The sequence below is a fragment of the Hemitrygon akajei genome, chromosome 9 (assembly GCF_048418815.1).
Source record: "Hemitrygon akajei chromosome 9, sHemAka1.3, whole genome shotgun sequence".
In the NCBI taxonomy this organism is placed as follows: Eukaryota; Metazoa; Chordata; class Chondrichthyes; order Myliobatiformes; family Dasyatidae; genus Hemitrygon; species Hemitrygon akajei.
The window spans coordinates 937,756-965,511 of record NC_133132.1 but is presented as its reverse complement, the minus strand read 5'-3'; the positions used below and the strand labels follow the sequence as shown (position 1 = coordinate 965,511).

The following is a 27,756-nucleotide window of genomic DNA, read 5'->3' as shown; positions in this document are numbered from 1 at the left end:
AACAGCACACCTCTCCATTTACACAAAGCCTCTAGTTATGTCAGTCCTCTTGGTATATATATCGTGCTTGATCTACACATCTCCCTCCCCATCGATACACTGTTGGCCGTCCTTTTCAACATCTCCTTCCATTTATTCCCAGCAGAAAAAGAATTAGGGGATGGTCAGAGGGAGGCCCCACCAAACTGGGAATTAGTAAACGGCACATACAGGCATCTGTGGGGCAAATGGGGGGTTTCCAGGAATGGTGGATCCATTAGGAGCTCAAGTGTGTTGTAGGTATTGATAATCACATTTTAATTTGAAACTGTAAACAGTTTATGAATGCCGGAGCATTGTAGTGTTGTTATAGTCACTGAATAAAAAGAGGGTCTGCTGGAAGGAAGGCCATGTTGATTCACCTAGTTTGTCTGAAGCACAACGGATGATTCAAAACTGGCAGGATCCCTAATCCATCTAAGCACTGGAGGTGTCTCACCTGTAACTGTTGCACCCTTACCAAGAGGCAAGCTACATCTGCAATTGTGGCCACTCAAATGGTTTTCGTTTTAGAAGCTTCTGATTGGTTATTTCTGTTCCTGCCTACAGGAGGATTGGCCATAGCCATCCCTGCTGAAATCAGAGGATACCAACTCGCTCACCAACGGCATGGAAAGTTAAAATGGAAAGAGTTATTTGAGCCAAGTATCAAACTTGCCCAAGATGGATTTCCCATTGGCCGAGCTCTTGCAGCAGCTATAAAGGAATATAAGGAGACGATTGAGAAAGACCAGTCCTTACGGTGAGTCCATCACCACACTGACAGAGCTGGGAATTAGACACTGGGCTCTCAGTGACAACAATTCAAGTCAGCAACTCTCACCCCCGAGAGACCGTAAGGCATTCTATATCTGTAGGTAGATGACATTCCAAATCTTTCAGCAGAGATTGACCAACAAAAAGATCAGCCCCTTCAGCTGGCAGTATATACAATTTACATTTGTATATGTTAGTTTTTGCATTACAGAGGGATTTCATTCGCAGAAACCAGTGACTGTAGGGAAATGTGAAAGGGGCTTCACAGGTAGTGATTCCTGCATTACTTCCAGTGCCACATGCTAAGAGGGAAAACACAGAAAGAGATCAGATGAACGTGTGATTGAGAAACGGACACAGGGGGCAGGGTTTCAGAATCTTGAATCATTGGGTCCTCTTCTGTGGTGGTCCAACTTGTACAAAAGGGATGGTTTCAAGATTCAGGATAGGTTAGTGTCATTTCCAGTATAAAAGTGAGAACAGAATAATTGTTACTCCACATCCGATGCAGCACAAAGAAAACCGTAATAAGATAAAGAGCGCAGGGAAGGCTTTGGAGTAAGTGCGGAAGAGGTTTACTGGGATGCTCCCTGGATTAGAGGGTGTGTTGTAGAGTATTCAATATTTGAGTAATGTTGTAAAGATAATGTTTGATTAAACATTCTTTGTGAATTATACGCAAGAAGTACGTGAATGCATACCTCATTACACCACCGTGTCATATGCGAGCATAAGTGTACACAAGTTTTCCCAGCTCCTGTGGTTTTCGTTTAATTAGTTTCTGCAGCTGCAATACAGAACAGTGGTGATGAGGAAGGTTTAACAAGAACCCACGACGTCTACCTACCTGTTGAAGTGCAGCATGTTTATAATTTGGAAGGGAAGAGAGACTTCCGAGGTAAAAAAAAAGCACAGCACGATTTTTCTTCAGAAAGGGAGAGAGATGATGGAGTTTTTTTTTTAAAAGGCAGAAAATAGATGAAATTTACAAACAACAAGTAAGGCCACAGGTTCTATAACAGTGAGTACCATGTGATAATAAACAGAGTTTTTTTTGAAAGGCAGAAATGGCTGGCTATATTTGAAAGATAGATGTGTCAATTTACACAACAGGCAAAATCACATGATGTATACTGAACAAATTGAAGAGTATTTTGAAGCAAATTAAGTAGCCAATGGAAAGCCAGTTTCAGGGTTACTGGAAGCAACAAGTGGCAAAGCAGGCAGTTTGCTTAGCAGAAGTTTAACTGCTCCAACCAAACCAGCTGAAATGAGCTTTACTGATATCATGAATGTAATGCAAGAACATTTAGAACCAAAACCATTGTTATTGCTGAATGCTTTAGGTTTCATAAGTGGAATCAAAAGGAAGGAGAGTCCTTTCCAACATATGTAACTGAATGGAATAAATTATTTGAGCATCGTCAGTTCAACGATGGGCTAAATGATGCACTGAGAGATCATTTAGTTTGTGGAATCTTACAAGAAATCATTGCAAAATGGATTCTAACTAAAGTGTAACTCACTTTTAAAAGAACAGTTGAAATCACAGACACAACTGAGTTGCAGTCAGGAATGAAAGTGAGTGTGAACAAAATTGCAATGTCTAAACAGAAACCTGCCTGGATGAAATAAATTGCGTTACCATTGTGGCAGGGGCTCACACACCTGACCAATACAGGTTTAAAGGTGAAACTTGCAGAAAATGCAACAAAATAGGGAACATGTCGAACAGACAAAAATAAATGGACTGGGCAGGGGAGAGAAAAAGTCAAGTTGCAGTTTCAAATTGAGAACTAATCTGCATGTTTTGATGAAAATTCTGATAATGATGAGAGTAACACAGGACAGCGTAGTCTTGAGATTTACAATGTGAAAACTAACAGGAGACAAGCAATGTGGTTTACATCAGAAGTGAACGGCAAATTAATTAATAAGGAATTGGACACTGGCTCGGCTGCTTCAGCCATTCCACAAAATATGTTTGAATGGAAATTCAAAGATACGGAACTGAAGCCTGCTAAGAACTAAGAATGTTCTCTTGGTGGTGTGGAGGATCAGAGGGATCCTGGGGTCCGAGTCTATAGGATGCTCAAAGCAGCTGCGTAGGCTGACTCTGTGGTTAAGAAGGTGTACGGTGTATTGACCTTCACCAATTGTGGAATCGAATTTAGGAGCCGAGAGGTAATGTTGCAGCTATATAGGACCCTGGTCAGACCCCACTTGGAGTACTGTGCTCAGTTCTGGTCGCCTCACTACAGAAAGGATATGGACGCCATAGAAAGGGTGCGGAGGAGATTTACAAGGATGTTGCCTGGATTGGGGAGCATGCCTATGAAGACAGGTTGAGTGAACACAGCCTTTTCTCCTTGGAGCGACGGAGGATAAGAGGTGACCGGTTAGAGGTGTAAAAGATGATGAGAGGCATTGATCGTGTGGATAGTCAGAGGCTTTTTCCCAGGGCTGAAATGGTTGCCACAAGAGGACACAGGTTTAAGGTGCTGGGGGGGGGGGGGCGGGTAGGTACAGAGGAGATGTCAACTGGTGAGTGTGTAGAATGGGCTGCCAGCAATGGTGGTGGAGACACATAAGATAGGGTCTTTTAAGAGATAGGTACATGGAGCTTAGAAAAATAGAGGGCTATAGGTAAACCTATTAATTTCTAAGGTAGGGACATGTTCAGCACAACTTTGTGGGCCAAAGTGCCTGTATTGTGCTGTAGGTTTTCTATGTTTCTAAACGATAACTCCTGTGGAGATGACATTTGTCACAGTGAAATGCAAAAACCAACAAGCCACATTGGGCTTCTATGCATTTGAAACATGAGGGACAGCATTGTGGGGAGTGATTGGCTGAGACAACTACTATTTGATTGGAGATCCATCCACCATTTGCATGCCACATCCCCTGCAATAGAGTCAACTGAAAGTGAATTAAGAAAGGTACTGGATGACACCACGGCCGTGGTTAAGGATGGCTTGGGAATCTCAAACATGTCAAGAGCAAAACTGTTAAATGAAAATGCCACACAGCACTCCAAGTGCAGTCTGATTACAGTGCACACAGTTCTACAAGTACAGTCTGACTGTACTGCATAGTATTCTGAGTACAGTCCGACTGAAGTACACACAGTGCTCCAACTGCAGTCTGACTGAACTGCATACCATACTCCAAGTGCAGTGTGAAGTGCACACAATACCTCAAGTGAAGTCTTACTGAAGTGCAAACAGATCTGCAAGTGCCATCTGACTGTAGTGCCCAGAGTACTCCAAGTGCCATCTGACTGAATTGCACACAGTACTCCAAATTCAGTCTGACTGAAGTGCATACAATACTCCAAAGCAGTCAAACTGATATGCACACAGTACTCCAAGTGCAGTCTGAATAAAGTTCACAAGCTACTGCAAGTGCCGTCTGACTGACGTGCACACAGTATTCCAATTGCAGTCAGACTGAACTACACACTGTACTCCAAGTACAGTCTGATTGAACTGCACACAGTACTCCACATTTAGTCTAACTGAACTGTGCACAGTGCTCCAAGTGCAGTCTGACAGAAGTGCACAAAGTATTCCAAGTACAGTCTGACTGAACTGAACTGCACAGAATATTCTAAATGGAGTCTGACTGAAGTGTACACAGTACTCCAAGTTCAGTCTGACTGAACTGAACTGCACACAGTACTCCAAGTACAGTCTGACTGAACTGAACTGCACACAGTATTCCAAGTACAGTCTGACTGAAGTGCACACGGTATTCCTGGTACAGCCTGACTGAAGTGCACACAGTACTCCAAGTACAGTCTGACTGAACTGAACTGCACACAGTACTCCAAGTACAGTCTGACTGAAGTGCACACGGTATTCCTGGTACAGCCTGACAGAAGTGCACAAAGTATTCCAAGTACAGTCTGACTGAACTGAACTGCACAGAATATTCTAAATGGAGTCTGACTGAAGTGTACACAGTACTCCAAGTTCAGTCTGACTGAACTGAACTGCACACAGTACTCCAAGTACAGTCTGACTGAAGTGCACACGGTATTCCTGGTACAGCCTGACAGAAGTGCACAAAGTATTCCAAGTACAGTCTGACTGAACTGAACTGCACAGAATATTCTAAATGGAGTCTGACTGAAGTGTACACAGTACTCCAAGTTCAGTCTGACTGAACTGAACTGCACACAGTACTCCAAGTACAGTCTGACTGAAGTGCACACGGTATTCCTGGTACAGCCTGACAGAAGTGCACAAAGTATTCCAAGTACAGTCTGACTGAACTGAACTGCACAGAATATTCTAAATGGAGTCTGACTGAAGTGTACACAGTACTCCAAGTACAGTCTGACTGAACTGAACTGCACACAGTACTCCAAGTTCAGTCTGACTGAACTGAACTGCACACAGTACTCCAAGTACAGTCTGACTGAAGTGCACACGGTATTCCTGGTACAGCCTGACTGAAATGCACACAGTATTTCAAGAACAGCCTGATTAAAGTGCACACAATATTCTCAGTACAGTATGACTAAAATGCACACAGTATTCCAAGTACAGTCTGACTGAAGTGCACAAAGTACTCCACGTTTAGTCTGACTGAAGTGTGCGCAGTATTCCAAGTACTGTCTTATTGAAATTCACACTGTATTCCAAGTACAGTCTGACTGAAGTGCACACAGTATTCCAAGGGTAGTCTGACTGAAGTGCACACAATATTCCAAGTGCAATCGGACTGAACCGAAGTGGGCACAGTTCTGTGGTGAGGAAGGCAAATGCAATGTTAAACATTCATTTCAAGAGGACAAGAATACAAAATAAGGATGTAATGGTAAGGTTTTATAAAGCACTGGTGAGGCCTCACTTGGAGTATTGTGAGCAGTTTTGGCCCCTTATCTGAGAAAGGATGAGCTGAAATTGGAGAGGGTTCAAAGGAGGTTCACAAAAATGATTCATGATTGAATGCCTTGTCATATCAAGAATGTTTAATGTCTTCACTGGAATTCAGAAGAATGAGGGGTTACCTCATTGAAACCTATTGGATGGTAAAAGGCCTTAACAGAGTGGATGGGGAGAGGATGCTTCCTATGGTGGGAGAGTCTAGGACCAGAGAGCACCACAGAATAGAGGGGGATCCATTTAGAGGTGACCTGACAGAGGTGTATAAGATGATGAGAGGCATTGATCGTGTGGATAGTCAGAGGCTTTTTCCCAGGGCTGAAATGGTTGCTACAAGAGGATATATGTTTAAAGTGCTTGGGAGCAGGTACAGAGGAGATGTCAGGGGGAAGTTTTTTACTCAGGAGTGGTAAGTGTGTGGATTGGGCTTCTGGCAACGGTGGTGGAGGTGGATGTGATAGGGTCTTATCCACCCTATCTATCCATAGATTTAAGGATAGGTGAATGGAGCTTAGAAAAATAGAGGGCTATGGTAAGCTGTGTAATTTCTAAAGTAGGGGCATGTTCAGCACAGCTTTGTGGGCCGAAGGGCCTGTATTGTGCTGTAGGTTTTCTATGTTTTTCAGTGTTTCTTAGAATGGAAATATGGAGGAATTTCTTTAGTCAGAGGGTGGTTAATCTGTGGAATTCTTTGCCACAGGCATTTGTGGAGGCAAAGTCTTCATGTATATTTAAGGCAGAGGTTGAAAGATTCTTGATTGGTCAGGGATACAGGAAGGAAGGAGATTGGAGCTGAGAGGAAAATTGGATCAGATATGATGAATTGACAGAGCAGATTTGTTGGGCCAAATGGCTTAATTCTGTTCTTGTATCATATGGTCTTATGGTCTTTATCAAATGTCTTACTAAAGTCCATGTAGATAACATCAGCTGCCTTGCCCTCATCAAACACCTTTGTCACCTCCTCAAAAACTTGTAAGTTATGACCTTCCCCACACAAAGCCAGGCTGATTGTCCCTCGGAAGGCAATGCCTTTCCAAATGTGCATAGATCTAATCTGGATTATCCAGGTATCAGTATCCTCTGATAACTTTCCTGCCACTGATGTGAGGCTCTCTGGTCTATAATGGCTCACTGGTCCTGGTGAGAGGAGTTGGCCCAGAACATCGACACTTTATTCCTCCCCATAGATGCTGCCAAATCTAGTCAGCTCCATCTTGGGCACTAGCCAACAAAATATCCAGGACATCTTTAGGGAGCGGTGTCTCAGAAAGGCAGCATCCATTATTAAGTACCACCAGCACCCAGGGCATGCCCTTTTCTCACTGTTACCATCAGGAAGGAGGTACTGAAGCCTGAAGGTACACACCCAGTGATTCAGTAACAGCTTCTTCCCCTCTGCCATCCGATTCCTAAATGGACATTGAAGTTTTGGACACTACCTCACTTTTTTTGATATACAGTATTTCTGTTTTTTGCACATTTAAAAAAATCTATTCAATATGTGTAATTGATTTACTTGTTTATTTATTATTATTATTATTATTTTTCTCTCTCTGCTAGATTATCTATTGCATTGAACTGCTGCTGCTAAGTTAACAAATTTCACGTCACATGCCAGTGATAATAAACCTGATTCTGATTCTGACCCACAAAGGGTTTGTTGTTCTGGCCAATAAGTATCTGCATTATCCTCCGTTCACTTCTTGAACAAAGGCACAACATTGTCACTCTCTGGGACTTTGCCTGTTGCTAGTGAGGACATCAAGATCTTTGTCAAATCCAAAGTACTAACAATCTCCTCACTTGCTTCTTTCAATATTCTATGATGCATGCCATCAGAACCTAAGGACTTGTCGCACCTTAGTGCCTCACAGAAGAGCCAGCACCACCTCCTCCCTAATCTCAAAATGTCCCAGCACATTAACTCACTTCACTCTGCTTCACTACCCTCCAAGCCGTGCTCGTCAGTCAGTACTGAGACACTGACTGCTTATGTCCCACATATTGACCATTGGTAAAGGCTGAAGCCAGAAAGCAGGGGAGGAGTGTTTGTGTAGGGAGTCAGTGGGGAAAACAGCCTGCAGTCTTGTACACATTTGCTGTGAGCGGTTCACAATCTGTTGCATTGCAGCCAGAGCCACCTGACTCTTTGCTTCCTCTCCACAGTGAGGTATTCTGTAAGGATGGTACCATTCTCCAGGAAGGCGAAATCATCAGATTCCCAAAACTGGCTGCAACCTATCAGGTGCTGGCAGATGAAGGTGCTGATGCATTTTACAATGGATCCCTGTCCCAGCAGATTGTGGCTGACATCAGGAATGCAGGTGGGTAGCGGCCTTCTCCATTGGGATTATAGCAGTGACCAGGATCCTTGTCTCCTGATCTCATCCATTCCACTGGTATCCTATGCCCTCACAGCTGAGAAACAGGTCATCTGGCCCACTCTATCTGCGTCCATCCCGATACTAATGGTGTTCATTTTAACTTGGACTGGGAATGATTTTATGTGTAATGTGAACGTTTACTAGTCTCTCAAACCCAGAGATCACCGGGCTTTGACCTTCAAATGGGGAAGAGAGCACAGTGTATAAAGCACAAGATATAACAGAAGAATTAGTTCATTAAGACTATCAAATCATCTTCACCATTCATCTAATCTTCTTTCAACCCCGCTTTCCTGCTACGTTAACCTTTAACCCTCTTACTCATCGAGACGTATCCATCTCAGCCTTAAAGCAGTTGTCTGTGGCAATGAATTCCACAGATTCACCACCCCATGGCTGAAGAAATTCCTCCTCTTTCCGTTGCAAAGGGATGTCCCTGTACCCTGAGGCTGCACAAATGGATATCTGACTCCGCTACTGATGAGAATATCCTCTACCCTGGCCTTTCAGTATTCATTAGTTCTCCATTCATCCTTCAGGACTTAAAACAAGTTGAAATAGCATGGACAACACACACAAAATGCTGGTAGAACACAGCAGGCCAGGCAGCATCTATAAGGAGAAGCACTGTCGACGTTTTGGGCCGAGACCCTTCGTTAGGACTCATAAATAGCATGGATTGCGCTAAAGTCCTTGTATCATCCAGCATGAAAACAGGCCATTAAGCCCATCTGATCTGAGATTGCCATCGATAAGAGACCATAAGCAATGGGGACAGAATTAGCCTATTTGGCCCATCAAGTCTGCTCTGCCATTTCATCATGGCTGGTCTATTTTCCCTCTCAATATTCTCCTGCCTTCTCTCTGTAACCTGTCCTGCCCTGACGAATCAACCTCCGCCTTAAATACACCCAATGACCTGGCCTCCACAGCCACCTGTGGCAACAATTTCCACAGATTCACCTCCATCTGGCTAAATAAATTCTTCATTTCCATTTTAAATTGATGTCCCTCCATTCTGAGGCTGTGACCTCTGGTTCTAGACTCTCCAACTGTGGGAAACATCCTCTCCACATTCTCTGTCTAGGCCTTTCAACATTCGATAGGTTTCAATGAGATTCCCCCCCCCCCCCCGCCCCCATTCTTCTAAATTCCAGCGAGTATAGGCCCAGAGCCATCAAAAGCCCCTTGTGCAATATTCTCTCATTCCTGGAATCATTTTCGTGAACCTGCTCTTAACCCTCTCCAATGTCAGCACATCCTTTCTTAGATAAGGGCCAAGACTGCTCACAATACTCCAAGTGAGGCCTCACCAGTGCCCTATACAGCCTCAGAATTACATCCTTGCTTTTATATTCTAGCCCTCTCGAAATGAACGCTAACATTGCATTTGCCTTCCTCACCACCGACTCAACAAGAGTCCGACTCAACACCGACTTCAGGATCGAAGGACGTTTGGAACAGAGATGCGGAGAAATTACACCTCTTTCTGAGGATCTGATTTCATTTTTTACCAACAGAGCCATCCCACCCCCTCTGCCTACCTGCCTGTCCTTTCAAAACCAGGTGTATCCGTAGATGTTAAGCTTCCAATTATGATCTTCTTTCAGCCATGACTCAGTGATGCCCACAATATCATACCTGCCAATCTATAACTGTGCTACAAGATCATCTACCTTATTTACATGCTGTGTGTGTTCAAACATAACACCTCCAGTCCTGTATTCATCACCTGTAATGTTCAGTCAGAATCGTGGGTCTGGCAAATGAGACAGAAGGCGCTCTCGAAGAACAGATATATTGATCATCTATTAACAAACGGTAAAAATTCAATTCAACCAAGCATTCATGTTCCCTAAGTTGCAGGCACTACAAAGCCAAATATTCAATAAATCCACGTACAGTCAAACATACTCTGATGAAAGTTTACAGAGCATACCTTCCCAATGGTCATGTGCATCCTTGCCTTAAACAAAGGAGGAAGAGAGTAAGCCCTTTCCACGTGTAATTTTATATACCCAGGATGTTTGAAACCGGACAGCAGTCAGCTATCCAATGGTAACCGGAGGTGCAGCTCCTAGACTAACCGGTCATGACGGAAGTGACTTTCAATCAGAATAAGGCACGGCCCACAGGACAGCATCCTTTTCCATTTTGTTTTCATGTAGCACTGCAAATCATCTCTCTGGCAGCAATTTTGCCCTTTCATCTGCCTGTCCTTCCTGACAATCTTACAGCACACTGCATCTGGCTGTATATGAACTGTCCCATCCTCAGCCCTATCACTCCAATTCCCACTCCCCTGCCAAATCAGTTTAAACCCTCCCCAACAGCTCTAGCAAACCTACCCTCAGGATATTGGTCTCCCTGGAACCAGGTGTAACTCGTCCTTTTTGTACAGGTCACACCTTCCCCAGAAAAGATCCCAGTGATCCAAATTTCTGAAGCCCAGCACCAGTTCCTCAGCCACACAGTGATGTGCCAATCATGCCATACTTGCCCTCACTGGGGCATGGCACAGACACAATCCAGGGACCGCTACCCTGGAGGTCTTGCTTCTCAGCTTTCTATCTAGCACCCTGAATTCTCTTTCAGAACATTAGCACAGATATCAGTAAGGAGGACTTTGCCAATGTCGTTCCCAATGCCTCGGTCAATGCGGGGTTATCCATCCCGGTTCATCCATGATTGTTTTGGTACAATGGTTGGATACAACGGAATGCTTGCTCAGCAACCAGATTGCTGTGCACTCAGAATCTCATCTATCCAGACCAGGCAGGGCTCCAGGATTCCTCCCCTAAAGGACATGAGTGAACCAGACGGGGTTTTAACACAATCGACATGGTTTCATGGTCTTCAGACTTTTTTATTGAATTCAAAGTCACCAGCTGCCATGGTGGGATTCAAAATCATGCCCTGGCATGTCATTGGGTCTCTGGATTACTGATCCAGTGGTAATTACCACTGTGCCAAATGTTAATATAATAATAAATATACCTCAACTTTTACTGTGAAACATTGTAGAGCTTGAAAGTATTTAAATTGTCAGTGTTTCAAATTAATTCTAAATATTCATAATGTGAATATTACAAAAAACATTGATTGTGCCACAGAGCTCTCATGCCAAGCAGGCATTGTGATACTCAGCACTCAGACCGTGTGGACATTGTGATACTCAGCTCTCAGACCGTGTGGACATTGTGATACTCAACTCTCAGACCGTGTGGACAATGTGATACTCAGCTCTCAGACCGTGTGGACATTGTGATACTCAGCTCTCAGACCGTGTGGACATTGTGATACTCAGCTCTCATACCGTGTGGACATTGTGATACTGAGCTCTCATACCCTGTGGACATTGTGATACTCAGCTCTCATGCTGTGTGGACATTGTGATACTCAGCTCTCATACCGTGTGGACATTGTGATATTCAGCTCTCAGACCGTGTGGACATTGTGATACTCAGCTCTCATGCTGTGTGGACATTGTGATACTCAGCTCTCAGACCGTGTGGACATTGTGATACTCAGCTCTCATGCTGTGTGGACATTGTGATACTCAGCTCTCATACCCTGTGGACAATGTGATACTCAGCTCTCAGACCGTGTGGACATTGTGTTACTCATCTCTCAGACCGTGTGGACATTGTGATACTCAGCTCTCATACCGTGTGGACATTGTGATACTCAGCTCTCAGACAGTGTGGACAGTGTGATACTCAGCTCTCAGACCGTGTGGACATTATGATACTCAGCTCTCATACCGTGTGGACAATGTGATACTCAGCTCTCAGACCGTGTGGACAATGTGATACTCAGCTCTCAGACCGTGTGGACAGTGTGATACTCAGCTCTCAGACCGTGTGGACATTGTGATACTCATCTCTCTGAACGTGTGCACATTGTGATACTCAGCTCTCATACCGTGTGGACATTGTGATACTCATCTCTCAGACTGTGTGGACATTGTGATACTCAGCTCTCATACCGTGTGGACATTGTGATACTCAGCTCTCAGACCGTGTGGACATTGTGATAGTCAGCTCTCATGCTGTGTGGACAATGTGATACTCATCTCTCAGACCGTGTGGACATTGTGATACTCAGCTCTCATAGCGTGTGGACATTGTGATACTCAGCTCTCAGACCGTGTGGACATTGTGATACTCAGCTCTCAGACCGTGTGGACATTGTGATACTCATCTCTCAGACCGTGTGGACATTGTGATATTCATCTCTCAGACCGGGTGGACATTGTGATACTCAGCTCTCAGACCGGGTGGACATTGTGATACTCAGCTCTCAGACCGTGTGGACATTGTGATACTCAGCTCTCAGACCGTGTGGACATTGTGATACTCAGCTCTCATGCCGTGTGGACATTGTGATACTCAACTCTCATGACGTGTGGACATTGTGATACTCAGCTCTCAGACCGTGTGGACATTGTGATACTCAGCTCTCATGCTCTGTGGACATTGTGATACTCAGCTCTCATACCGTGTGGACAATGTGATACTCATCTCTCATGCCGTGTGGACATTGTGATACTCAGCTCTCATGCTGTGTGGACATTGAGATACTCAGCTCTCAGACCGTGTGGACATTGTGATACTCAGCTCTCATACCGTGTGGGCAATGTGATATTCAGCTCTCAGACCGTGTGGACATTGTGATACTCAGCTCTCAGACCGTGTGGACATTGTGATACTCAGCTCTCAGACCGTGTGGACAATGTGATAATCAGCTCTAAGACCGTGTGGACATTGTGATAGTCATCTCTCATGCCGTGTGGACATTGTGATACTCAGCTCTCATACCGTGTGGACATTGTGATACTCAGCTCTCAGACCGTGTGGACATTGTGATACTCAGCTCTCATACTGTGTGGACATTGTGATACTCATCGCTCAGACCGTGTGGACATTGTGATACTCATCTCTCAGACCGTGTGGACATTGTGATACTCATCTCTCATACCGTGTGCACATTGTGATACTCAGCTCTCAGACCGTGTGGACATGGTGATACTCAGCTCTCAGACCGTGTGGACATTGTGATACTCAGCTCTCAGACCGTGTGGACAATGTGATACTCAGCTGTCAGACCATGTGGACAATGTGATACACAGCTCTCATACCGTGTGGACATTGTGATTATCAGCTCTCAGGCCGTGTGGACAATGTGATACTCAGCTCTGAGACCGTGTGGACATTGTGATACTCAGCTCTCAGACCGTGTGGACATTGTGATATTCAGCTCTCAGACCGTGTGGACATTGTGTTACTCAGCACTCAGACCGTGTGGACATTGTGATACTCAGCTCTCAGACCGTGTGGACATTGTGATACTCAGCTCTCAGACCGTGTGGACATTGTGATACTCAGTTCTCATACCGTGTGGACATTGTGATACTCAGCTCTCATGCTGTGTGGACATTGTGATACTCAGCTCTCATACCGTGTGGACAATGTGATACTCAGCTCTCATGCTGTGTGGACATTGTGATACTCAGCTCTCAGACCATGTGGACATTATGATACTCAGCTCTCATGCTGTGTGGACATTGTGATACTCAGCTCTCATACCCTGTGGACAATGTGATACTCAGCTCTCAGACCGTGTGTACATTGTGATACTCAGCTCTCATACAGTGTGGACAATGTGATACTCAGCTCTCATGCCGTGTGGACAATGTGATACTCAGCTCTCAGACCGTGTGGACTTTGTTATACTCAGCTCACAGACCGTGTGGACATTCTGATACTCAGCTCTCATACCGTGTGGACATTGTGATACTCCGCTCTCAGACCGTGTGGACATTGTGATACTCAGCTCTCAGAACGTCTGGACAGTGTGATACTCAGCTCTCAGACCGTGTGGACATGGTGATACTCAGCTCTCTGACCGTGTGGACATTGTGATACTCAGCTCTCAGACCGTGTGGACAATGTGATACTCAGCTCTCAGACCGTGTGGACATTGTGATAATCAGCTCTCATGCTGTGTGGACATTGTGATACTCAGCTCTCATACCGTGTGGACATTGTGATTCTCAGCTCTCAGACCGTGTGGACATTGTGATATTCAGCTCTCAGACCGTGTGGACATTGTGATACTCAGCTCTCAGACCGTGTGGACATTGTGATACTCAGCTCTCATACTGTGTGGACATTGTGATACTCAGCTCTCAGACCGTGTGGACATTGTGATATTCAGCTCTCAGACCGTGTGGACATTGTGATACTCAGCTCTCAGACCGTGTGGACATTGTGATATTCAGCTCTCATACTGTGTGGACATTGTGATACTCAGCTCTCAGACCGTGTGGACATTGTGTTACTCAGCTCTCAGACCGTGTGGATATTGTGATACTCAGCTCTCAGACCGTGTGGACATTGTGATACTCAGGTCTCAGACCGTGTGGACATTGTGATACTCAGCTCTCATACCGTGTGGACATTGTGATACTCGGCTCTCATACCGTGTGGACAATTTGATACTCAGCTCTCAGACCGTGTGGACATTGTGATACTCAGCTCTCAGACCGTGTGGACATTGTGATACTCAGCTCTCAGACCGTGTGGACATTGTGTTACTCAGCTCTCAGACCGTGTGGATATTGTGATAATCATCTCTCAGACCGTGTGGACATTGTGATAGTCAGCTCTCAGACTGTGTGGACATTGTGATACTCAGCTCTCAGACCGTGTAGACATTGTGATACTCAGCTCTCATGCCGTGTGGACATTGTGATACTCATCTCTCATGCCGTGTGGACATTGTGATACTCAGCTCTCATGCCGTGTGGACATTGTGATACTCAGCTCTCAGACCGTGTGGACATTGTGATACTCAGCTCTCAGACCATGTGGACAATGTGATACTCAGCTCTCATGCTGTGTGGACATTGTGATACTCAGCTCTCAGACCGTGTGGACATTGTGATACTCAGCTCTCAGACCGTGTGGACAATGTGATACTCAGCTCTCATGCTGTGTGGACATTGTGATACTCATCTCTCATGCCGTGTGGACATTGTGATACTCAGCTCTCATACCGTGTGGACATTGTGATACTCAGCTCTCGGACCGTGTGGACATTGTGATACTCAGCTCTCAGACCGTATGGACAATGTGATACTCAGCTCTCAGACCGTGTGGACATTGTGATACTCAGCTCTCAGACCGTGTGGACATTGTGATACTCAGCTCTCATGCCGTGTGGACATTGTGATACTCATCTCTCATGCCGTGTGGACATTGTGATACTCAGCTCTCATGCCGTGTGAACATTGTGATACTCAGCTCTCAGACCGTGTGGACATTGTGATACTCAGCTCTCAGACCGTGTGGACAATGTGATACTCAGCTCTCATGCTGTGTGGACATTGTGATACTCAGCTCTCAGACCGTGTGGACATTGTGATACTCAGCTCTCAGACCGTGTGGACAATGTGTTAATCAGCTAACAGACCGTGTGGACATTGTGATACTCAGCTCTCAGACCGTGTGGACAATGTGATAATCAGCTCTAAGACCGTGTGGACATTGTGATAGTCATCTCTCATGCCGTGTGGACATTGTGATACTCAGCTCTCATACCGTGTGGACATTGTGATACTCAGCTCTCAGACCGTGTGGACATTGTGATACTCAGCTCTCATACTGTGTGGACATTGTGATACTCATCGCTCAGACCGTGTTGACATTGTGATACTCATCTCTCAGACCGTGTGGACATTGTGATACTCATCTCTCATACCGTGTGGACATTGTGATACTCAGCTCTCAGACCGTGTGGACATGGTGATACTCAGCTCTCAGACCGTGTGGACATTGTGATACTCAGCTCTCAGACCGTGTGGACAATGTGATACTCAGCTGTCAGACCATGTGGACAATGTGATACTCAGCTCTCATACCGTGTGGACATTGTGATTATCAGCTCTCAGGCCGTGTGGACAATGTGATACTCAGCTCTGAGACCGTGTGGACATTGTGATACTCAGCTCTCAGACCGTGTGGACATTGTGATATAAAGCTCTCAGACCGTGTGGACATTGTGTTACTCAGCACTCAGACCGTGTGGACATTGTGATACTCAGCTCTCAGACCGTGTGGACATTGTGATACTCAGTTCTCATACCGTGTGGACATTGTGATACTCAGCTCTCATGCTGTGTGGACATTGTGATACTCAGCTCTCATACCGTGTGGACAATGTGATACTCAGCTCTCATGCTGTGTGGACATTGTGATACTCAGCTCTCAGACCGTGTGGACATTGTGATACTCAGCTCTCAGACCGTGTGGACATTGTGATATTCAGCTCTCAGACCGTGTGGACATTGTGTTACTCAGCACTCAGACCGTGTGGACATTGTGATACTCAGCTCTCAGACCGTGTGGACATTGTGATACTCAGCTCTCAGACCGTGTGGACATTGTGATACTCAGTTCTCATACCGTGTGGACATTGTGATACTCAGCTCTCATGCTGTGTGGACATTGTGATACTCAGCTCTCATACCGTGTGGACAATGTGATACTCAGCTCTCATGCTGTGTGGACATTGTGATACTCAGCTCTCAGACCATGTGGACATTGTGATACTCAGCTCTCATGCTGTGTGGACATTGTGATACTCAGCTCTCATACCCTGTGGACAATGTGATACTCAGCTCTCAGACCGTGTGTACATTGTGATACTCAGCTCTCATACAGTGTGGACAATGTGATACTCAGCTCTCATGCCGTGTGGACAATGTGATACTCAGCTCTCAGACCGTGTGGACTTTGTGATACTCAGCTCACAGACCGTGTGGACATTCTGATACTCAGCTCTCATACCGTGTGGACATTGTGATACTCCGCTCTCAGACCGTGTGGACATTGTGATACTCAGCTCTCAGAACGTCTGGACAGTGTGATACTCAGCTCTCAGACCGTGTGGACATGGTGATACTCAGCTCTCTGACCGTGTGGACATTGTGATACTCAGCTCTCAGACCGTGTGGACAATGTGATACTCAGCTCTCAGACCGTGTGGACATTGTGATAATCAGCTCTCATGCTGTGTGGACATTGTGATACTCAGCTCTCATACCGTGTGGACATTGTGATTCTCAGCTCTCAGACCGTGTGGACATTGTGATATTCAGCTCTCAGACCGTGTGGACATTGTGATACTCAGCTCTCAGACCGTGTGGACATTGTGATACTCAGCTCTCATACTGTGTGGACATTGTGATACTCAGCTCTCAGACCGTGTGGACATTGTGATGTTCAGCTCTCAGACCGTGTGGACATTGTGATACTCAGCTCTCAGACCGTGTGGACATTGTGATATTCAGCTCTCATACTGTGTGGACATTGTGATACTCAGCTCTCAGACCGTGTGGACATTGTGTTACTCAGCTCTCAGACCGTGTGGATATTGTGATACTCAGCTCTCAGACCGTGTGGACATTGTGATACTCAGGTCTCAGACCGTGTGGACATTGTGATACTCAGCTCTCATACCGTGTGGACATTGTGATACTCAGCTCTCATACCGTGTGGACAATTTGATACTCAGCACTCAGACCGTGTGGACATTGTGATACTCAGCTCTCAGACCGTGTGGACATTGTGATACTCAGCTCTCAGACCGTGTGGACATTGTGTTACTCAGCTCTCAGACCGTGTGGATATTGTGATAATCATCTCTCAGACCGTGTGGACATTGTGATACTCAGCTCTCAGACTGTGTGGACATTGTGATACTCAGCTCTCAGACCGTGTGGACATTGTGATACTCAGCTCTCATGCCGTGTGGACATTGTGATACTCATCTCTCATGCCGTGTGGACATTGTGATACTCAGCTCTCATGCCGTGTGGACATTGTGATACTCAGCTCTCAGACCGTGTGGACATTGTGATACTCAGCTCTCAGACCGTGTGGACAATGTGATACTCAGCTCTCATGCTGTGTGGACATTGTGATACTCAGCTCTCAGACCGTGTGGACATTGTGATACTCAGCTCTCAGACCGTGTGGACAATGTGATACTCAGCTCTCATGCTGTGTGGACATTGTGATACTCATCTCTCATGCCGTGTGGACATTGTGATACTCAGCTCTCATACCGTGTGGACATTGTGATACTCAGCTCTCAGACCGTGTGGACATTGTGATACTCAGCTCTCAGACCGTATGGACAATGTGATACTCAGCTCTCAGACCGTGTGGACATTGTGATACTCAGCTCTCAGACCGTGTGGACATTGTGATACTCAGCTCTCATGCCGTGTGGACATTGTGATACTCATCTCTCATGCCGTGTGGACATTGTGATACTCAGCTCTCATGCCGTGTGGACATTGTGATACTCAGCTCTCAGACCGTGTGGACATTGTGATACTCAGCTCTCAGACCGTGTGGACAATGTGATACTCAGCTCTCATGCTGTGTGGACATTGTGATACTCAGCTCTCAGACCGTGTGGACATTGTGATACTCAGCTCTCAGACCGTGTGGACAATGTGTTAATCAGCTCTCAGACCGTGTGGACATTGTGATACTCAGCTCTCAGACCGTGTGGACAATGTGATAATCAGCTCTAAGACCGTGTGGACATTGTGATAGTCATCTCTCATGCCGTGTGGACATTGTGATACTCAGCTCTCATACCGTGTGGACATTGTGATACTCAGCTCTCAGACCGTGTGGACATTGTGATACTCAGCTCTCATGCCGTGTGGACATTGTGATACTCAGCTCTCAGACCGTGTGGACATTGTGATACTCAGTTCTCATACCGTGTGGACATTGTGATACTCAGCTCTCATGCTGTGTGGACATTGTGATACTCAGCTCTCATACCGTGTGGACAATGTGATACTCAGCTCTCATGCTATGTGGACATTGTGATACTCAGCTCTCAGACCGTGTGGACATTGTGATACTCAGCTCTCAGACCGTGTGGACATTGTGATATTCAGCTCTCAGACCGTGTGGACATTGTGTTACTCAGCACTCAGACCGTGTGGACATTGTGATACTCAGCTCTCAGACCGTGTGGACATTGTGATACTCAGCTCTCAGACCGTGTGGACATTGTGATACTCAGTTCTCATACCGTGTGGACATTGTGATACTCAGCTCTCATGCTGTGTGGACATTGTGATACTCAGCTCTCATACCGTGTGGACAATGTGATACTCAGCTCTCATGCTGTGTGGACATTGTGATACTCAGCTCTCAGACCATGTGGACATTGTGATACTCAGCTCTCATGCTGTGTGGACATTGTGATACTCAGCTCTCATACCCTGTGGACAATGTGATACTCAGCTCTCAGACCGTGTGTACATTGTGATACTCAGCTCTCATACAGTGTGGACAATGTGATACTCAGCTCTCATGCCGTGTGGACAATGTGATACTCAGCTCTCAGACCGTGTGGACTTTGTGATACTCAGCTCACAGACCGTGTGGACATTCTGATACTCAGCTCTCATACCGTGTGGACATTGTGATACTCCGCTCTCAGACCGTGTGGACATTGTGATACTCAGCTCTCAGAACGTCTGGACAGTGTGATACTCAGCTCTCAGACCGTGTGGACATGGTGATACTCAGCTCTCTGACCGTGTGGACATTGTGATACTCAGCTCTCAGACCGTGTGGACAATGTGATACTCAGCTCTCAGACCGTGTGGACATTGTGATAATCAGCTCTCATGCTGTGTGGACATTGTGATACTCAGCTCTCATACCGTGTGGACATTGTGATTCTCAGCTCTCAGACCGTGTGGACATTGTGATATTCAGCTCTCAGACCGTGTGGACATTGTGATACTCAGCTCTCAGACCGTGTGGACATTGTGATACTCAGCTCTCATACTGTGTGGACATTGTGATACTCAGCTCTCAGACCGTGTGGACATTGTGATATTCAGCTCTCAGACCGTGTGGACATTGTGATACTCAGCTCTCAGACCGTGTGGACATTGTGATATTCAGCTCTCATACTGTGTGGACATTGTGATACTCAGCTCTCAGACCGTGTGGACATTGTGTTACTCAGCTCTCAGACCGTGTGGATATTGTGATACTCAGCTCTCAGACCGTGTGGACATTGTGATACTCAGGTCTCAGACCGTGTGGACATTGTGATACTAAGCTCTCATACCGTGTGGACATTGTGATACTCAGCTCTCATACCGTGTGGACAATTTGATACTCAGCTCTCAGACCGTGTGGACATTGTGATACTCAGCTCTCAGACCGTGTGGACATTGTGATACTCAGCTCTCAGACCGTGTGGACATTGTGTTACTCAGCTCTCAGACCGTGTGGATATTGTGATAATCATCTCTCAGACCGTGTGGACATTGTGATACTCAGCTCTCAGACTGTGTGGACATTGTGATACTCAGCTCTCAGACCGTGTGGACATTGTGATACTCAGCTCTCATGCCGTGTGGACATTGTGATACTCATCTCTCATGCCGTGTGGACATTGTGATACTCAGCTCTCATGCCGTGTGGACATTGTGATACTCAGCTCTCAGACCGTGTGGACATTGTGATACTCAGCTCTCAGACCGTGTGGACAATGTGATACTCAGCTCTCATGCTGTGTGGACATTGTGATACTCAGCTCTCAGACCGTGTGGACATTGTGATACTCAGCTCTCAGACCGTGTGGACAATGTGATACTCAGCTCTCATGCTGTGTGGACATTGTGATACTCATCTCTCATGCCGTGTGGACATTGTGATACTCAGCTCTCATACCGTGTGGACATTGTGATACTCAGCTCTCAGACCGTGTGGACATTGTGATACTCAGCTCTCAGACCGTATGGACAATGTGATACTCAGCTCTCAGACCGTGTGGACATTGTGATACTCAGCTCTCAGACCGTGTGGACATTGTGATACTCAGCTCTCATGCCGTGTGGACATTGTGATACTCATCTCTCATGCCGTGTGGACATTGTGATACTCAGCTCTCATGCCGTGTGGACATTGTGATACTCAGCTCTCAGACCGTGTGGACATTGTGATACTCAGCTCTCAGACCGTGTGGACAATGTGATACTCAGCTCTCATGCTGTGTGGACATTGTGATACTCAGCTCTCAGACCGTGTGGACATTGTGATACTCAGCTCTCAGACCGTGTGGACAATGTGTTAATCAGCTCTCAGACCGTGTGGACATTGTGATACTCAGCTCTCAGACCGTGTGGACAATGTGATAATCAGCTCTAAGACCGTGTGGACATTGTGATAGTCATCTCTCATGCCGTGTGGACATTGTGATACTCAGCTCTCATACCGTGTGGACATTGTGATACTCAGCTCTCAGACCGTGTGGACATTGTGATACTCAGCTCTCATACTGTGTGGACATTGTGATACTCATCGCTCAGACCGTGTTGACATTGTGATACTCATCTCTCAGACCGTGTGGACATTGTGATACTCATCTCTCATACCGTGTGGACATTGTGATACTCAGCTCTCAGACCGTGTGGACATGGTGATACTCAGCTCTCAGACCGTGTGGACATTGTGATACTCAGCTCTCAGACCGTGTGGACAATGTGATACTCAGCTGTCAGACCATGTGGACAATGTGATACTCAGCTCTCATACCGTGTGGACATTCTGATTATCAGCTCTCAGGCCGTGTGGACAATGTGATACTCAGCTCTGAGACCGTGTGGACATTGTGATACTCAGCTCTCAGACCGTGTGGACATTGTGATATAAAGCTCTCAGACCGTGTGGACATTGTGTTACTCAGCACTCAGACCGTGTGGACATTGTGATACTCAGCTCTCAGACCGTGTGGACATTGTGATACTCAGTTCTCATACCGTGTGGACATTGTGATACTCAGCTCTCATGCTGTGTGGACATTGTGATACTCAGCTCTCATACCGTGTGGACAATGTGATACTCAGCTCTCATGCTGTGTGGACATTGTGATACTCAGCTCTCAGACCGTGTGGACATTGTGATACTCAGCTCTCATGCTGTGTGGACATTGTGATACTCAGCTCTCATACCCTGTGGACAATGTGATACTCAGCTCTCAGACCGTGTGTACATTGTGATACTCAGCTCTCATACAGTGTGGACAATGTGATACTCAGCTCTCATGCCGTGTGGACAATGTGATACTCAGCTCTCAGACCGTGTGGACTTTGTGATACTCAGCTCACAGACCGTGTGGACATTGTGATACTCAGCTCTCATACCGTGTGGACATTGTGATACTCCGCTCTCAGACCGTGTGGACATTGTGATACTCAGCACTCAGACCGTCTGGACAGTGTGATACTCAGCTCTTAGACCGTGTGGACATGGTGATACTCAGCTCTCTGACCGTGTGGACATTGTGATACTCAGCTCTCAGACCGTGTGGACAATGTGATACTCAGCTCTCAGACCGTGTGGACATTGTGATAATCAGCTCTCATGCTGTGTGGACATTGTGATACTCAGCTCTCATACCGTGTGGACATTGTGATTCTCAGCTCTCAGACCGTGTGGACATTGTGAAATTCAGCTCTCAGACCGTGTGGACATTGTGATACTCAGCTCTCAGACCGTGTGGACATTGTGATACTCAGCTCTCATACTGTGTGGACATTGTGATACTCAGCTCTCAGACCGTGTGGACATTGTGATATTCAGCTCTCAGACCGTGTGGACATTGTGATACTGAGGTCTCAGACCGTGTGGACATTGTGATACTCAGCTCTCAGACCGTGTGGACATTGTGATACTCAGCTCTCAGACCGTGTGGACAATGTGATACTCAGCTCTCATGCTGTGTGGACATTGTGATACTCAGCTCTCAGACCGTGTGGACATTGTGATACTCAGCTCTCAGACCGTGTGGACAATGTGATACTCAGCTCTCATGCTGTGTGGACATTGTGATACTCATCTCTCATGCCGTGTGGACATTGTGATACTCAGCTCTCATACCGTGTGGACATTGTGATACTCAGCTCTCAGACCGTGTGGACATTGTGATACTCAGCTCTCAGACCGTATGGACAATGTGATACTCAGCTCTCAGACCGTGTGGACATTGTGATACTCAGCTCTCAGACCGTGTGGACATTGTGATACTCAGCTCTCATGCCGTGTGGACATTGTGATACTCATCTCTCATGCCGTGTGGACATTGTGATACTCAGCTCTCATGCCGTGTGGACATTGTGATACTCAGCTCTCAGACCGTGTGGACATTGTGATACTCAGCTCTCAGACCGTGTGGACAATGTGATACTCAGCTCTCATGCTGTGTGGACATTGTGATACTCAGCTCTCAGACCGTGTGGACATTGTGATACTCAGCTCTCAGACCGTGTGGACAATGTGTTAATCAGCTCTCAGACCGTGTGGACATTGTGATACTCAGCTCTCAGACCGTGTGGACAATGTGATAATCAGCTCTAAGACCGTGTGGACATTGTGATAGTCATCTCTCATGCCGTGTGGACATTGTGATACTCAGCTCTCATACCGTGTGGACATTGTGATACTCAGCTCTCAGACCGTGTGGACATTGTGATACTCAGCTCTCATACTGTGTGGACATTGTGATACTCATCGCTCAGACCGTGTTGACATTGTGATACTCATCTCTCAGACCGTGTGGACATTGTGATACTCATCTCTCATACCGTGTGGACATTGTGATACTCAGCTCTCAGACCGTGTGGACATGGTGATACTCAGCTCTCAGACCGTGTGGACATTGTGATACTCAGCTCTCAGACCGTGTGGACAATGTGATACTCAGCTGTCAGACCATGTGGACAATGTGATACTCAGCTCTCATACCGTGTGGACATTGTGATTATCAGCTCTCAGGCCGTGTGGACAATGTGATACTCAGCTCTGAGACCGTGTGGACATTGTGATACTCAGCTCTCAGACCGTGTGGACATTGTGATATAAAGCTCTCAGACCGTGTGGACATTGTGTTACTCAGCACTCAGACCGTGTGGACATTGTGATACTCAGCTCTCAGACCGTGTGGACATTGTGATACTCAGTTCTCATACCGTGTGGACATTGTGATACTCAGCTCTCATGCTGTGTGGACATTGTGATACTCAGCTCTCATACCGTGTGGACAATGTGATACTCAGCTCTCATGCTGTATGGACATTGTGATACTCAGCTCTCAGACCGTGTGGACATTGTGATACTCAGCTCTCATGCTGTGTGGACATTGTGATACTCAGCTCTCATACCCTGTGGACAATGTGATACTCAGCTCTCAGACCGTGTGTACATTGTGATACTCAGCTCTCATACAGTGTGGACAATGTGATACTCAGCTCTCATGCCGTGTGGACAATGTGATACTCAGCTCTCAGACCGTGTGGACTTTGTGATACTCAGCTCACAGACCGTGTGGACATTGTGATACTCAGCTCTCATACCGTGTGGACATTGTGATACTCCGCTCTCAGACCGTGTGGACATTGTGATACTCAGCACTCAGACCGTCTGGACAGTGTGATACTCAGCTCTTAGACCGTGTGGACATGGTGATACTCAGCTCTCTGACCGTGTGGACATTGTGATACTCAGCTCTCAGTCCGTGTGGACAATGTGATACTCAGCTCTCAGACCGTGTGGACATTGTGATAATCAGCTCTCATGCTGTGTGGACATTGTGATACTCAGCTCTCATACCGTGTGGACATTGTGATTCTCAGCTCTCAGACCGTGTGGACATTGTGAAATTCAGCTCTCAGACCGTGTGGACATTGTGATACTCAGCTCTCAGACCGTGTGGACATTGTGATACTCAGCTCTCATACTGTGTGGACATTGTGATACTCAGCTCTCAGACCGTGTGGACATTGTGATATTCAGCTCTCAGACCGTGTGGACATTGTGATACTGAGGTCTCAGACCGTGTGGACATTGTGATACTCAGCTCTCATACCGTGTGGACATTGTGATACTCAGCTCTCATACCGTGTGGACAATTTGATACTCAGCTCTCAGACCGTGTGGACATTGTGATACTCAGCTCTCAGACCGTGTGGACAATGTGATACTCAGCTCTCATGCTGTGTGGACATTGTGATACTCAGCTCTCAGACCGTGTGGACATTGTGATACTCAGCTCTCAGACCGTGTGGACAATGTGATACTCAGCTCTCATGCTGTGTGGACATTGTGATACTCATCTCTCATGCCGTGTGGACATTGTGATACTCAGCTCTCATACCGTGTGGACATTGTGATACTCAGCTCTCAGACCGTGTGGACATTGTGATACTCAGCTCTCAGACCGTATGGACAATGTGATACTCAGCTCTCAGACCGTGTGGACATTGTGATACTCAGCTCTCAGACCGTGTGGACATTGTGATACTCAGCTCTCATGCCGTGTGGACATTGTGATACTCATCTCTCATGCCGTGTGGACATTGTGATACTCAGCTCTCATGCCGTGTGGACATTGTGATACTCAGCTCTCAGACCGTGTGGACATTGTGATACTCAGCTCTCAGACCGTGTGGACAATGTGATACTCAGCTCTCATGCTGTGTGGACATTGTGATACTCAGCTCTCAGACCGTGTGGACATTGTTATACTCAGCTCTCAGACCGTGTGGACAATGTGTTAATCAGCTCTCAGACCGTGTGGACATTGTGATACTCAGCTCTCAGACCGTGTGGACAATGTGATAATCAGCTCTAAGACCGTGTGGACATTGTGATAGTCATCTCTCATGCCGTGTGGACATTGTGATACTCAGCTCTCATACCGTGTGGACATTGTGATACTCAGCTCTCAGACCGTGTGGACATTGTGATACTCAGCTCTCATACTGTGTGGACATTGTGATACTCATCGCTCAGACCGTGTTGACATTGTGATACTCATCTCTCAGACCGTGTGGACATTGTGATACTCATCTCTCATACCGTGTGGACATTGTGATACTCAGCTCTCAGACCGTGTGGACATGGTGATACTCAGCTCTCAGACCGTGTGGACATTGTGATACTCAGCTCTCAGACCGTGTGGACAATGTGATACTCAGCTGTCAGACCATGTGGACAATGTGATACTCAGCTCTCATACCGTGTGGACATTGTGATTATCAGCTCTCAGGCCGTGTGGACAATGTGATACTCAGCTCTGAGACCGTGTGGACATTGTGATACTCAGCTCTCAGACCGTGTGGACATTGTGATATAAAGCTCTCAGACCGTGTGGACATTGTGTTACTCAGCACTCAGACCGTGTGGACATTGTGATACTCAGCTCTCAGACCGTGTGGACATTGTGATACTCAGTTCTCATACCGTGTGGACATTGTGATACTCAGCTCTCATGCTGTGTGGACATTGTGATACTCAGCTCTCATACCGTGTGGACAATGTGATACTCAGCTCTCATGCTGTGTGGACATTGTGATACTCAGCTCTCAGACCGTGTGGACATTGTGATACTCAGCTCTCATGCTGTGTGGACATTGTGATACTCAGCTCTCATATCCTGTGGACAATGTGATACTCAGCTCTCAGACCGTGTGTACATTGTGATACTCAGCTCTCATACAGTGTGGACAATGTGATACTCAGCTCTCATGCCGTGTGGACAATGTGATACTCAGCTCTCAGACCGTGTGGACTTTGTGATACTCAGCTCACAGACCGTGTGGACATTGTGATACTCAGCTCTCATACCGTGTGGACATTGTGATACTCCGCTCTCAGACCGTGTGGACATTGTGATACTCAGCTCTCAGACCGTCTGGACAGTGTGATACTCAGCTCTTAGACAGTGTGGACATGGTGATACTCAGCTCTCTGACCGTGTGGACATTGTGATACTCAGCTCTCAGACCGTGTGGACAATGTGATACTCAGCTCTCAGACCGTGTGGACATTGTGATAATCAGCTCTCATGCTGTGTGGACATTGTGATACTCAGCTCTCATACCGTGTGGACATTGTGATTCTCAGCTCTCAGACCGTGTGGACATTGTGAAATTCAGCTCTCAGACCGTGTGGACATTGTGATACTCAGCTCTCAGACCGTGTGGACATTGTGATACTCAGCTCTCATACTGTGTGGACATTGTGATACTCAGCTCTCAGACCGTGTGGACATTGTGATATTCAGCTCTCAGACCGTGTGGACATTGTGATACTCAGGTCTCAGACCGTGTGGACATTGTGATACTCAGCTCTCATACCGTGTGGACATTGTGATACTCAGCTCTCATACCGTGTGGACAATTTGATACTCAGCTCTCAGACCGTGTGGACATTGTGATACTCAGCTCTCAGACCGTGTGGACATTGTGATACTCAGCTCTCAGACCGTGTGGACATTGTGTTACTCAGCTCTCAGACCGTGTGGATATTGTGATAATCATCTCTCAGACCGTGTGGACATTGTGATACTCAGCTCTCAGACTGTGTGGACATTGTGATACTCAGCTCTCATACCGTGTGGACATTGTGATACTCAGCTCTCAGACCGTGTGGACATTGTGATACTCAGCTCTCATACCGTGTGGACATTGTGATACTCAGCTCTCATACCGTGTGGACAATTTGATACTCAGCTCTCATACCGTGTGGACATTGTGATACTCAGCTCTCATACCGTGTGGACAA

General features: G+C 46.4%; 1 protein-coding gene across 1 annotated transcript in view; it reads left to right on the top strand.

Annotated features, from left to right (window-relative positions):
* LOC140733777 (glutathione hydrolase 1 proenzyme-like) overlaps positions 1–27,756 on the top strand; it is a 476,676-nt gene that overhangs the window by 247,720 nt on the left and 201,200 nt on the right. The window contains exons 6-7 of the mRNA XM_073057534.1: positions 589–781; positions 7,860–8,017. Coding sequence (XP_072913635.1) covers positions 589–781; positions 7,860–8,017 — 351 coding nt within the window. The remainder of the gene's footprint in view (positions 1–588; positions 782–7,859; positions 8,018–27,756) is intronic.